Source organism: Hibiscus syriacus, unplaced genomic scaffold (assembly GCF_006381635.1).
Source record: "Hibiscus syriacus cultivar Baekdansim isolate YM2019G1 unplaced genomic scaffold, ASM638163v2 tig00111402_pilon, whole genome shotgun sequence".
In the NCBI taxonomy this organism is placed as follows: Eukaryota; Viridiplantae; Streptophyta; class Magnoliopsida; order Malvales; family Malvaceae; genus Hibiscus; species Hibiscus syriacus.
Genome location: NW_024063082.1, coordinates 911,822 through 926,664, shown reverse-complemented (window position 1 = coordinate 926,664; position 14,843 = coordinate 911,822). Strand labels below are relative to the sequence as shown.

The 14,843-nt window shown below is 30.8% G+C and overlaps 1 protein-coding gene across 3 annotated transcripts; it reads right to left on the bottom strand.

The window, feature by feature from the left end:
* Positions 1-600: 600 nt before the first annotated feature.
* LOC120162157 (phosphoinositide phosphatase SAC3-like) lies at positions 601-8,315 on the bottom strand. 3 transcript variants are annotated; one of them, XM_039172330.1, is made up of 16 exons: positions 7,754-8,315; positions 7,360-7,564; positions 7,102-7,264; positions 6,618-6,840; positions 6,433-6,509; positions 6,144-6,331; positions 5,960-6,057; positions 5,580-5,713; positions 5,340-5,468; positions 4,580-4,946; positions 3,847-3,968; positions 3,498-3,569; positions 2,433-2,624; positions 1,467-1,643; positions 964-1,075; positions 601-868 (listed from the first exon to the last, which is right to left on the bottom strand). In XM_039172330.1, the coding sequence occupies exons 1-16, from the start codon at positions 7,859-7,861 to the stop codon at positions 749-751; spliced, it is 2,487 nt and encodes an 828-aa protein (XP_039028261.1). In that variant the 5' UTR covers positions 7,862-8,315; the 3' UTR covers positions 601-748. The 3 variants fall into 3 exon arrangements, with proteins under 3 accessions (XP_039028261.1, XP_039028262.1, XP_039028263.1); XM_039172331.1 differs by having other exon boundaries at positions 4,580-4,877; XM_039172332.1 differs by lacking the exon at positions 3,498-3,569.
* Between the last annotated feature and the right edge of the window lie 6,528 nt (positions 8,316-14,843).

Here is a 14,843-nt window from a genome sequence, read left to right as displayed (position 1 = left end):
TACGACACATTTAACCACATTTTTTATTTAATAGATCTTAGATAAATATAATATATGTTCAAAAACAATCGCTTGACAATAAATGCTTAAAGCCCTACATACATGGTGTTTAAATCCAAGACCTCAAAAAATAACAACAATCTCTTACTCATTGAAATTGTTTGGTTGGTGCATTTTTAACCACACTTAACAAAACTAAGACGGTGCATTTGATATAAATATTTTATTTGTTTAAAATTTTTGCACATTTAGCATGACAAATAATAAAACACCAAAGGTGATAAAAATACACGATTTTTCAAATTTTATATAATATAAATTATCAACCTATCAAATTTATATAAATATAAAAAAAATTAAACACGATAACGACAAAATACAAGAGGTCTAACTATAACTGTTCCTCCATTAACCGCAATGTTAGTTTTCATGGAGTATAGTTGAAAAAGGAGAGAAAAGAATCAATTTGATCTGAAATCCTAGAATTGGAGCTCCTTGAAAATAAGAGAGAGAAATATATTTACAAGACTGAAGAACCCTAATATGTCGATTTAGCGACGAACGAATTAGAAGAATGGATGATCTTATGAAATCATTTCCTTTTAACTGATGACTATGTACTCTGTTTTGGTAGGAATTAATGCCTTAGACATACATGACTGACCAAAACGAGTGCTTGAGGATGGATATCTTACCTACCGAGTACCCAAACAGCTGGTTTCACTTCTCCCCGGAAACGAATAAAACTTTAATGGCAAAGTGTCTGTCCGTTGTTTATCCACTGCACAAAACTATCGGAGAATTGCTCACGGATATTGGAGTCCGGCGAATAAGCAAAGGATATCCCGGATCCTGTCTGCTGTGTTCCCTACATGATTATATGACAAGGTTTAGGCGTTATCCGGTGCATGGGACAACAACAATTCATAGGTGAAGTTTTCAACCAGTATTATGAGTACAGACCTTAATATTCGATCCACATTCACAAGAGGATGGGGTTGTTTCGCCCAATATTCCATCGGCAACATTTTCAGATGAACGCCCGACAGCCGGGGATCCTGCAAGGACTTGTGACCTGGAAATATATATGTCAATGACTCAAACCACATTTTACTCTCATTATCTATACTCGGTTTATCCAAATAACTGTAAAACTACTAAAAGAAATTGAACATATTCGTGCTTGACTGGTATGGCAAAAGATTAACCAAGTTCTATCTTGATTCCTGAATGGAAAATGTGCACACTGATTCTGATTGCAAATAATAACATAAATCACTTTGCTTTTAAGTTAGTAGCTCCTTTATAACCTACGGTATAGGTCAAATGCTCATGACACACAAGTCACTAGTGTACGACAGAAAATACAATAGAGCTAAAAGTTTATGCATTTTCTACTGGAACATCTCATGCTACTGTAAAGATCAAGCTTTACACAATACACGGATTCTAGAAAACGAAAGTACCTCTCAAATTGTTCATCCTCACATGAGTTTCCAGAGGAAGAAAGCCAGTCTAGGTCAACAAAGTTAGAACAGTTGAATCTATCCCCTTGTTCAGAGAAGAAAATTTGATCAGATCCAAGACGGCGGTCCATTTTCACATGTCCAAACAGCTTCCTTTGGGGCATTAAGGGTGTATACCTAAACCAAATCAATAAAAAAATTTAAAGGAATAACCATAAATAATACATGCTACATGAGATTCGTTAATTATGGTAAAGCATGAAACAGATGGATCCAATCTGAATCATGCAGCAACTTTTAAACAAATCTTAAATTTATGATGGCATTGATATAAAACAGTAGCTCAGCCAAACATGCAGATTAAAGATTGAAAGAACAATACAAATAAAAACTGCACAGTCCATCTTATCTCCCCATAGTTTATGGAGAATAGATAGATAACTATGGCCATCAATTAGAAAATGTTGTGGGGGGGGGGGGGTTTTCCTTTGGGAGAAGTCTGCGAAGTGTCGTACGTCAGGCAGGCAGTCGCGGACCCTCAAAAGGTCCATTATTGTGTTCTCGAGATGTCTCTGTGTGGTTTTAGCCTCCGGGTTTTGTCTACCATACCCTACAGAGGAGGTGGGGAAGGGGAAGTAGTACCACTTGCCCATAAACGACCTTTAAGCCTTAGGTCATGGGTTCAAGTCTCACCAACAGCGAAATATTTACTCTCCCTTGGTGGGAGTTCCTTACACCCTCTTTAAGGTAGTAACTGAGGCTATGAGGCACTCCTCACACACACTTCAGGGTATGCGAGACAAAATCCCAGGGGCAAAACCATACATAGACACCGAGGAAACACAATATCAGACTTGTTGGGAGTCTGCAACCAACCGCTTGGTGGACAACACTTCACAAACTTATCCCAAAGCAGTAGGAGACCCCCCTGAACAGAAACAAATGACACTTCAAGTAGAAAGAAACCTTGAGTATGATATATCTCTTTCACAAGATGAAATCTCAGGTGATGACTCTGAATGGCCATTACTTGCTCCTTGTGACCGGTTAAGCATAGTTGAGTCCTTAAGTTTCCCTTGCTTGTCATTTCTGGCTGACATAGGCGACTCACTTTGACGAAGAATGCTACCATCAGAAAGGGATCTTGGAAAAATTAACCTGACATTGAGGATTAGGAAGTATACAGAATAGCATGGTGAGAACCTCTTACCAAGCATCAAATGAGTAGGTAAAATAATCATATGACAAAATACAAAGTCAAAAACTAAAATAAAGAAGAAAATCAAATGCAAATAACATTTTGATAAATCATCATCGTATATCACCTATTATTTCATTATGTTACATCAAGCATGTTAAAACTGTGAAAAAGAATCATATATCTTTTTTTTTGTCAAAATTGAAGACCGAATAGCAACAGAATGAATTCTGTGAGAAGAGCACCATGGCATCAATCCCAGAATAGTATGACCTAGAATCCATTCATCTTGAAAAATGAAAACGTTAATGGGAAATATAATAGGCAGGTAAAACCAATCAAACATAACAGCAAGTCTATCCGTTCACTTCCACCAATATCGCACACAGACTTCGATGAAGAAAAGCTTCTCGAGTAAAAAAATATTTAACTTCAAAGATGTAAAATCCAGTGCAAAAGAATCAAAGCTAAGGAATTCAATCCATCTCCATTCCCTAAGACAACAAGGTTGATGACGAAATCTATAGCAGATGGTAGAACAATGACATAACTGTTTGGATTTGCATTCTCACAAAAGTCCTAATGGGCTTACTCATACCAGCTTACTGTCAAAACCCAAATGAAGCCCCCATAGCCTTAATTTTCTAAATAACGAAAAAGTTGAGCATTCAAAACTAGAAACAACGAGATGCATATTGACAGAGAAATGGTTCCCCAGGAACAAAAAGAGAAGGGTGTTTGTTGTCACACTTTATTCCTCAGTGAATAAATTTTAAGATTTTTTTATAAAGCAGCCTTCCATCTTAATCCACAACTGTGTCCCTATTTCTTACCAATATCGCTGATTTGAAGCCAATTCCCAAAGTGCAGGCATTCCAGGCTGGGGCAGAAAATTCCCGAGGAATCTGCACAGGGAATTATTCAAATTTTTCTTAAGATCTTATTAATAGCACATTCTTAAGAAAATAAGTGAAAAAGAAAATTACAATTGAAATGTCAAATTGACAAAATTTCTGACAAAAAAAGGAAGCCATTTATTCCATTGCAGTAGGATGTATTAACCCAAACAGGCAAATTGCATTCACTTGCAATTTTTAGAGCATGATATTTAAATACCATTCAGTGTTAACCGAGGCAGCCATCAATTTCACCCACGTAATACGACAGAAGACCGTAACTTACAGATTAATCGCATCTTGTTTCTCTGCATCCATATATGCATTGCTATAATATCGTTGAAGAGTTCTAAAGAACTCCTGGGACTGGGTTGCTGCTCTCCACTGACCCCGTCTCTCGGAGAATATCTGCATAGATATAGAAAAATAGAAAGTTAACTGACAGAGGATGATTGTATTGGAACTAAACTCTGATACCAGAATGAATGTCCTAACTATCAAAGCAATTGCTATACTCCTCCCATCAGCCATTGACCACCACTGCTTAAGGACAGATATAAACAACCACATAAAATTCTCGAAGGTTATTTGATTTTCTTTTTTTCTTTTTGTAGTTTCAAATTAAGTGATGTTAGATTATGCCTACAGCAACTTTTCACAGTCAAATCAAAAGGAGAAAAAGCATGGAGGAAAAAAATGCAATTAAGAACAGATTAACAGGTTGAAAGTTGGGAGCTTTGAACTCTAGCAAAAGGGGAAATCTTATTTCTATTAAAATTATTCGATAATGTGGTTCTTTTTAAAAAAATCAAAAGAAAACTACTTCAAATTCCAAATTCACCATTAATTAATATCAATTATTAAACATAATATTTGACATTTCCATCTTCAATAAACAAACAATAAGAAAGAGAAAGAAAGAAAAATGGAAACAGAAAATACAGAAACTAAAGAAGCCCATTCTATTCCAATTCTGGAAACTGCATTTGGTCACAAGTAGCATCCAAAGTTGGAATTACCTTATTGTGAGCTGCAGAACCACCATATTGGTGTGCAAGTGTGTCGCCCATTCTCTCATAAAAACCCATTAATTCACCTGCCAAAGGGTCATCAAGATCTATCTTCGGGGTATCTTTAATCCCTAAAGTATGAAGCTGGTATCCAAGAGCAGCCAATCCATATGCATACTGTGCAACATTAGTGCGATCCAGACAGTCTATACAATTGGTCCTAAGCACACCTCTTTGGATTGTGGGAGGCTTGACGGAATGATTTCCATTAGCAAAATTATCATCAGCAAAATAATTCCCCTCCAATCTGTAAGCAACCTCATTAACATTGTTGCAATATTTTGGAGGTGACACATCAGCATCATCAATATCCCTGCTCATATTATGACAACAGAAATGCAATTATCATTTATCAACACTGAAAAATAGCAAAACACAAATCATCAAAAACAATCACACCATAATTGCATTACTTTAAGATTTTTTTTATTGTTAAAAAGCCAAAGTAGTTCATAAGCCACATACTTGCCTAATATAATAATCTAAGTCCTGACAAATTTGAAATACTAACTTATGATGGGTTTAAAAAATGCAAACTACTGAACTGAGAGAGAGAGAGAGAGATTGTATATACTATCTGGACTACATTCCCTTTTCAATCAGTTTAAATTATTTTCCCACACCAAAAGAACCCTAAAAAAAGCTAATTACAAATATTTCCGAACATTTCTTATACAAAACTGGAAGTTATTGAAAATGAAAAGCTTACTCAGAGGAAGGCCAAGCAATAGACTCGTCAGGTCTCACGGTTAATGTCACCCGACAATAAAAGAAACCTGTTAGTGTTAATGCATATGCAGCCACTTTGCCCAAAAGTAGCAAAACATTTGTCGATTGGCTGCAAGGAACAAAAATATAAGTTTTTTTCTGCTGGTTGAGAAAACTCCCAAGTATAAATGAGAAAAGGAAGAGTATGTGTGAGTTCACAGAAAAGGCTTAGGACACAAACCTCTGAAAATGTTTGTGTAGATCCCAATGAAGGAACCTCAAACAAGTCTCTTCCGACAAATCTTTATTGATAAAATCAATCACATGTGCAAACTCTTGACGAAGAATTGACTCTCGAGGCTTCTTTCCTTGTGTCTGCTCGTCACACAAAAGCATATACAGAATCTTATTATCAAATCATTCAAACTCATATCGTAGCTACATTGTAGAAATGGTACTATTTGAAGATTTTCTGCCACATGCAATATCTTTATGAAATTTGGCAGTTTATGAAATACTATAATAAAAATAAAGCACTGGATCAGTCTCATGCTATAAAGGAACTAAGGCATGCTGCAGAAAGACTCTAAAATGATACAAGGTTATATCATGAAAACTTACCTTGATCAAATTCAAAATAATTATAGGATTGCCGTATCTCTCAACAAGGTTTTCAAAATGAAGTCTGGTTGCTTCATAATTTTGGTCCTTCTTTGACACTGGAAAAAGAGAAAAGGATCAATATTTAGACCTGAACAAAAGAAACATGCCTGCAGTAACACTCTCTTAGGTTACAAATTCATACATATAATATCCGGTTTAATATTCAATCGTGATGTTTCTTGTGACCAAAAGAGTGGGATTGATCCTCTATTCTGGACGATGGAAGTTATTGGTGTGGGAAGCCCATCAGAGAAATCCTCAAGGACAATCTGCTCCGTCTCAACATCATTAGCTACTCTGCCTTTTTCATTTACTCCTCGTTTCAAATACCTAAATGCAAAATCAGTTGCACATGAAGAGAATAGACATAAACCCTTAACCTTCCATAGCTATATTACAGAATACAACATTAGCATGGATATCTTTCTTACCTGGTACCTGCATAGTGTCGAGATCGCCTTGCAATGAGTATAACTTTCAAAACCCGTCCAGATACAGAAAGTGTGGCCTACATTCACATAGCTGAATGTCAATCTAGGAAGTAAATATCCATTTAGGAATGTATAACAGAAACTGAATAAGCTAATTATAACTTCAAATGAGCACCATCCTTAACCTGCTTAAAAAAACCATACACCAATGCAACTGTCCATAGAGTATTCTGGAGGTGGTTGCGGATCCCTCGAGTCAGGAACTCGTTCCAAACAAACATGGTCTCATAAAGAACTTGATCTGGTTTATTGGTACACAAGTTCTTTTGAAGACTACACATAACATGGTATGAATAGCTAAAGAAGAAGTCCTTTGTAAGATCCACTGAACACAGGAGCTTCTTGTATCTAAAAAACAATAAATACAAACTAAATATATATACATATATATATGCATGAGTCATGACATGCATACAAGAAAACACACTTAGCTTAAACAATGAATATAAGGAAGATAAGAAACATTTCAAAGGACTCAAAAACCAGCATATAGAAACAACATACCAATAGGTTTCCACATATCGCATCAGGGAACAGAACTTCATTTAACATATTATTCATGACTTCAAGAATCAGGAAAAGTATATAGGTCATAGAAAAGAAGAAGACCTGATCTCATCTTTTTCATTAATGCTCGAGTTAACAGTTGAATTAGGGAGGGGAATCATCTCACTCTTTGAAACTGCATATACATTGTGACCACAAATTGCACCAATCTGTCTTCGTTTTGTAATGAGCAGCATATAGTAAGGTCCCAAAAATTTAATAAATCCTAACATGTGAAGAAAAAAATACATAATTAGATAGGGAATCACACAACATTAATAGTGCTCTGAAAAATAATGAGAAAAATTACAACATCCATACCAACAATTCCATAACAAGTGGTAACGAATTTCAATCCACCGGTGGATAAATTTCCTTCATGTATTCGCCTGAGTAACTCAGAACATTCACTCTCGGTGTAAGTGGTAGAATCTTCACTAATGTTTAGCTTGGAAGGATCCAGTCGGTCAATTTTTAATACTCTCCAATATGTTCTACGCTTATTCCTCCCAATCATATAAAAGTTCTGAACACAGAAATCACAATGCAATTTCAAAAACAAAATCCAGACACTTCATTTGATAATTCAACATTAAAACAATACTATTTTAAGTATAATTGCATCTAAACCAGTTACTGAGAGCAATAATTAATGAGATCAAAACAAGTAAATGAATAATAATAAAATTAAAAACAAAAATAAATGAGAAATTACCGATAGAGTTTCATAGAGTCTGAATTTCTGCATGTAGATAGAGGTTTGAAATTGGAAGGAGCTCTCATTACCAATACCATAACTATTTCCTGCTGCGGATGATTCCATGATAAGCTTCTCTGTTCTCCGTTTGTCAATTTCTGGCTTCAGATCTCCCCGAGCACCGGGCTCAGGGAATTTATCAAAATAGCATGCACTAAGGAGGAAATTATTTATTCTTTGTTTCCTTTGAAAGAAATTTCCATAACTTATTCCCGAATTACCTTATTCTTTCCCAACAACAATCGCTCCTGCAAATTATTGAACTCGGCTGCTTCAAATACAACATCTTCTTTCACAGAAATGGAAATTTAACCTTTCCATATTCCAGCCCGATTATCTTTCCATTCACAACCGAACAAAAAGAAATGATAAACGCGTTGTCTCCCCAGAATTTTGTGATCTTCTCCAGTCACGGTTGAAATTACACAGATCGAATAAATCAAAACAAATATAGTTATCTAATTTTTATAAGGCTAAATAACGAAAATAAGATCTAGTTTTGGAAACAAAAAGATTAAACGAAAAAAAAGTTAAAATAAAATATATATTCGAATATTCGAATATATATATATATAATATAAAATAAACAGGTAAGCTGCTAAGCTAATATTACTATGATGATGATGTCGGAGTTTAAAATATTATTAAAAAACTCGAAAAAATAATTAAATATAAATTCTCATTTTTCTTCTCCTCCAGATCCAAAGAATGAACAAACGAAAACCACGACTAGGGGTGTATAAAAAGCTGATCCACCTGTAAAATTAATTCAAACTCATTTGAGTAAAAACTGCTTATTAATATACACTGACGATTTGAAATCGATTCGAGTTGAAATTGGTGTTGATCTGAACCCGAGTTAGACCTGTAAATTATGGATGTGAACTCTACCTTCACCTGACCTGAGAACAACTTGAATCTGAATTGAACCGAAAATATGATACCTAAACCCGACCTACATCCGACTGATATGAAATCGAACCCGAGATTGACCTGGTAAATAACTGGTATTACCCGACTTGTTTTCAACCTGACTTATAAATGATCGACTTGTTATTGATCTGATCTGATATTTATCTAACTTGACATTTACCTGACTTATATATTATCATTGATGAAATTATAAGATTTTAATAAATTTGAGTTTATAATAAATCATACTAATTAATATGATTAATTTTTAAATATTATAATAAAATATTAATTATGATAATTAAATTAATAAATATATTTATTATATTAATTATGATTCTAATATTATGATTCTTATGTTATAAATTTTCAATATAATCATTAATTTTATTTTATCAAGTAATTTGTGTATTAAACATTATTAATTAAATTAATTATAATGATTACAAGTTAGAATAATTTATTGGCATTGAAGATGGTTAATAAAACTATTTTAAATGTAAAATATATAGTTTAATTTATGTAAAAAATTATCTAATAATTATAACATATATAAAACATAATATAAAAGATGAATTTAATTGATATTGATAATGTAAATAACATTTGATATAAAATTTGAATAACATTTGATTTATTACAATTGAATATAATAAAATCACAATAAAATGAACAAAAACAAAATATTTTTTAGCTCTCAGATCTTATAACAAAAGTTTTATAAAGCTAAAAGTCTAATTTTGCTACTAGAAATTTCTTCATCGAGCTTTTGTATCTGTCATCACTCATTTTATCTGGGTGGTAACATGTGGCGTTTTCATATTATAATATAGTAACATAATAAATGTGTGGGCATGTGTATAATATATATTATGATATAGTATATAATTGACATATTAGATATATCATATATCATATTAAATAATAGTTCTATTGCATATCATATAGTTTCAAATCAAATAATTGCATATCAAATATATATATGATATTAAATAATTAGTATATTACATAGTTTATATTATATAGTTAGTATATACTATATATTTTGCATGTTAGAATAAATAATCCATATTAGTAAAACAAAAAATAATAGTATATTTCATTAGATAATAGTCTATTTCTATAATTTTTCCAAAGGCTCAAATAAATAGCCCACATTGTTACAAATATATGCATAAATAAATATATAAAAAAAACAAAAATTCTAAATTGCTTGATCCTTAACAGTTAGTTTTGGGTGTTTTTCGAGAGAAATTTTGTTACTTTGAAAAGTCAAATGTGAAACATTTATGGTGGTTTAGTTTTTTAGGTGATGGCATCATTAATCTCTAACCTTGATTAGCCTTCATCGAATGATCACTATTGCTTCATTCTATCTAAAAGAAACACAAATTCATGTGAACCCTTGGATGAGAAGCTAGATCCAATGGCTCCCATTAAGCCACATCATGCATCCAAGTGAAAAAGCAAGAACTAATCTTAACCATTTGATCAAGATTAGATAAAAAAATAACTAAGATTTCATCATCCAAAGGAGGTGCACTCTCCACCGGCACGTCCCAACCGGCCGGAGACATCGTCGGCGCGTCGCCGAAGCATGGGTCACATGCACCGGTCCAGTCATCTTCTTCATCAAGTCGTCATCGCACCGCTGCCGTTCCGCCTTCGTCGCTGATCATGTTTCAAGCATACAAAAAAAAAATGAACTATATAATTTATATATATATCGTTCATATGTAAACTATATATATTATATAGTATATAAATATCAAATATAGTATATAGTTTATATATAAACTATAATTTTTATATATAGTTCATATGTTAACTTTGTAGTATGTATAGTTTATATATTTAGTATATACTATATAAATAGTTTATTAATTAATGTATCCAACTATATAGTATTCATACATATAGTATATACTTTGAATTTATATAGTATAAATTATATAAATATCAACTATAATATATAGTATATAAATATAAACCATAGTTTATATAATTTATTAATAAACTATATATATATATATATATTTCATATGTAAACTATATAGTATATATAGTTTATATAAACTAATGAACTATATATTTTATTAATATAATTATATAAACTATATACTTTATATATATATATATATATTATAATTGTTTTAAGTTTTTTTCTTAACTTTTGAAATGAATGGAATTTACTCTATTTTTCAAATTTGTTTCACATTTTACAATTATTTTGATTCATTATTTTGTGTTCTTTACTTTATTTAAATTTTAATTAATTCATTTTCATATTTATTCAAGTTAGTCGTTGAATTTATAATTGCATGTGAATTTGGCCCATTTTTATTTCTTATTTATATTTTTGTAATTAGCCCATAACTTTTTAAATATGTATAATTTAGTCCTTTTTATATTAATTTCAACCTTAAATTTTAAAATTATTTTGATTTGGTCCCTCATCAATGCGCGTTGTTTGATTTATTTAAATTTTTATTTAAAATTTCATATTTGTTCAATTTAGTCCTTAATTTTACATTTTTCATAAAATTGATCCATGATTATTTATATTCTTAGTAATTTACTTTAAATCATATACAATTACCAATGGCAATTTAACGTTCGCGAAAGGCGAAAAATAATTAATGCAAAAATAAAAATTGACCCGATTTGAACTCAATCCATATATAATAATTAATCGTCGCTGATCATGTTTCGAGCATGCAAAAAATCAAAAAAAATAGAACTGAACTATATAATTTATATATATATCGTTCATATGTAAACTATATATATTATATAGTATATAAATATCAAATATAGTATATAGTTTATATATAAATTATAATTTTTATATATAGTTCATATGTAAACTTTGTAGTATATATAGTTTATATATTTAGTATATACTATATAAATAGTTTATTAATTAATGTATCCAACTATATAGTATTCATACATATAATATATACTTTGAATTTATATAGTATAAATTATATAAATATAAACTATATTATATAGTATATAAAGATCAACTATTGTATATAATATATAAATATCAACTATACTATATAGTGTATGTATAAACTATAATTTATATAGTTTAAATATATATATATAGTTTTTATATATAGCTCATATGTAAACTATATAGTATATATAGTTTATATACATAATATATGGTATATAAATATAAACTTAGTATATAATATATAAATATAAACTATAGTTTATATAGTTTATATATATATAGTATATATAATAAACTATATATATAATTCATATGTAACCTATATATATTTTATAGTATATAAATATCAACTATAGTATATAATTTATATATAAACTATAGTTTATATAATATAATATATATATATAGTTTATAAATTAGTGTATTCAACTATATAGTTTATACTTTTAATTTGTACAGTATAAATTATATATATATATTTCATATGTAAACTATATAGTATATATAGTTTATATAAACTGTATATACTATATAGTTTACATATGAAATATATATATATATATATAATTGTTTTAAGGTTTTCCTTAACTTTTGAAATGAATGGAATTTACTATATTTTTTAAATTTGTTTCACATTTTACAATTATTTTGATTCATTCTTTTGTGTTCTTTACTTTATTTAAATTTTAATTAGTTCATTTTCATATTTATTCAAGTTAGTCATTAAATTTATAATTGCATGTGAATTTGGCCCATTTTTATTTCTTATTTATATTTTCGTGATTAGCCCATAACTTTTTAAATGGGTATAATTTAGTCCTTTTTATATTAATTTCAACCTTAAATTTTAAAATTATTTTGATTTGGTCCCTCATCAATGCACATTGTTTGATTTATTTAAATTTTTATTTAAAATTTAATATTTGTTCAATTTAGTCCTTAATTTACATTTTTCATAAAATTGATCATGATTATTTATATTCTTAGTAATTTACTTTAAATCATATACAATTACCAATTGCAATTTAACATTCGCGAAAGACGAAAAATAATTAATCCAAAAATAAAAATTGACCCGATTTGAACTCAATCCATATCTGATAAATATCTGACCTGAATTGTATCTACAAATGATGTGACCCGATTTGAACGAAATCTGCCTGAAGTCCATCTGAACCTAAATTAACCTTGTCTTTAGCTGCTTCGGACCTGAACTGTTTTGACCTCAACTGACATCGATCCAAACTGAAAATAACTCGACCTGAACCCGAACTGAACTTGGTGTCAAATCAACCTGAAAATGACCCGACTTGATTTGACCTGGACCCGACTTGATCCGAGTCAAAGCATCAAATTGACCTGTATCCGATTTTACTCGACCTGACAGGATATGACTGAAACCTAAACGATTATCTGATTTTACATACCTAACCACAACCTGGCTGACCGCTACCTCTGCTTATAATAATATTTACTTAATTTTATTCAGTTATACATTGTTAGTAGTTTTTTTTAATTTCATAAATATAAATTATTACATCCTTCAGAAACAAAGTTAGGGTAAACTATAAATTTAGTATCTAACTATCACTTTTGTTCTATCTTGGTAATTCAACTATTTTTTTTCCCCAAAATCATACCTAATATTATAAGATAGTTATTAAATTTATTAAAATTCTAAATTATTATATGATAAAATATATAAATGATCATTAAACTATATTAACATGATCTTTTTGGTTATTAAAATTTTGGAAGTTATAAAATGATCATTAAACTTACAAAATCATTAAAAACAAATACTAAATATTATAAAATAATGATAATTTTTTATAAATTTCATGATCTTTGTAATAGTTCGATAAATTATTGACTATCTTGTAATAGTTTAATAAAGTTTGATGCTAATTTTGTAATTGTTTGATAAAGTTTAATAGTCTGAATTGATTATAATATAATATCTTTTTATGATATTTTTTAGTTATTGACAATACACACATCCTATAGACGTAACTGCTCGAATCCAAAACATTTAATAAGAATAATACTCTTTTTTTTACCAGTGAAGTCGTTCAATGGATTTTATAAGACCCAAAATTAAGTGTGCTTAGCAAATTGATTGTTTTGCTAATCCCTATTTGCTTAGTTGGTGTAATGGGAAAGCAAGTGTTTGACATGGTTGATCGCCAAATATGAGATATGAATTGGGGCATCCATTTGTGTTTCACGGGCTGTGATGTAGGACACTCAGGATTGAGGAGCTCTCACCTCAGTACTTTTCAAAATTTCAATGCCTGCTTGAAATCATTGTTATATTCAATCATCATCATGTGCTCAATTATTGACCTCATTTAATCATTTTACTTCACTATTATTGGGTGCTAGTCCACACAAATTTTTATAAATTGGGTTTTTAGTTGCCGTGTAAAACCCTAATTTAGGGGCTAAATTTTAGAAATTATAAAATATTGAATTTAATTGCTATTTTGAAAGAAATTGAAGATTAAATTGTAAAATCGTAAAGTTGACATATCATTTTAAGAAGTGCAGTAAGTTCAGTGACTAAACTCATGGTTTACCCATTTTTATGAGATGAATTATAACCCCGTGTGTTTTCTGCAGATTTTCCCATCCCTCCCCTTTGACCCTCCTTTGATCTTCGATCTACTCACCGTCCGACCACCGTTTGACGAACCGAAACCACCATCGTGTTCGTTGTCAATCGATGAACAAAACCTCTCAAGCCTCTCGTCGTAAATCAATGTCGTTCGTCGTTAATTTCAATCGTAAGTATTGTCGGTTCTAACTCAATTTCCGTTGATTTTCCGTCGATTCACGTCAATCCGACTATCCGTTTTCGACACCTCCCGCACCATCGTGTTCCTTGCATTGTTCTGAGTCCATCGATATTCTTCGTTTCTCCATCGTCGCCGGCGCGTGTAGGGGTAAGAAAGTTAAAGTTTTCGATGTTTCGGAATCGAGCTCTCCATCGTTCAATATTGTGAACCGAGCTTGGTAAGTGTTTCAAATGCCTTAAAATAATTTTTAGAAATTTTTTCGTGAATTTTTTGACACCCCACAACGCCCCACGCGCCGCTTCCCTGGCCGCAGGTAAACAGAAAAAAAAACCCGGTGCTAGTTTTGTAAATATTTTTAAAATGGTGTCTAATA

Coding starts and splice junctions, on each gene's coding strand:
- LOC120162157 (XM_039172330.1), bottom strand. CDS start 7,861: ATGGAATCATCCGCAGCAGGAAATAGTTATGGTATTGGTAATGAGAGC. Junction 6,510..6,617: donor TGTATGGTTTTTTTAAGCAG/GTTAAGGATGGT, acceptor ATGTGAATGTAG/GCCACACTTTCTGTATCTGG. Junction 5,469..5,579: donor CTACACAAACATTTTCAGAG/GTTTGTGTCCTA, acceptor TGTTCCTTGCAG/CCAATCGACAAATGTTTTGC.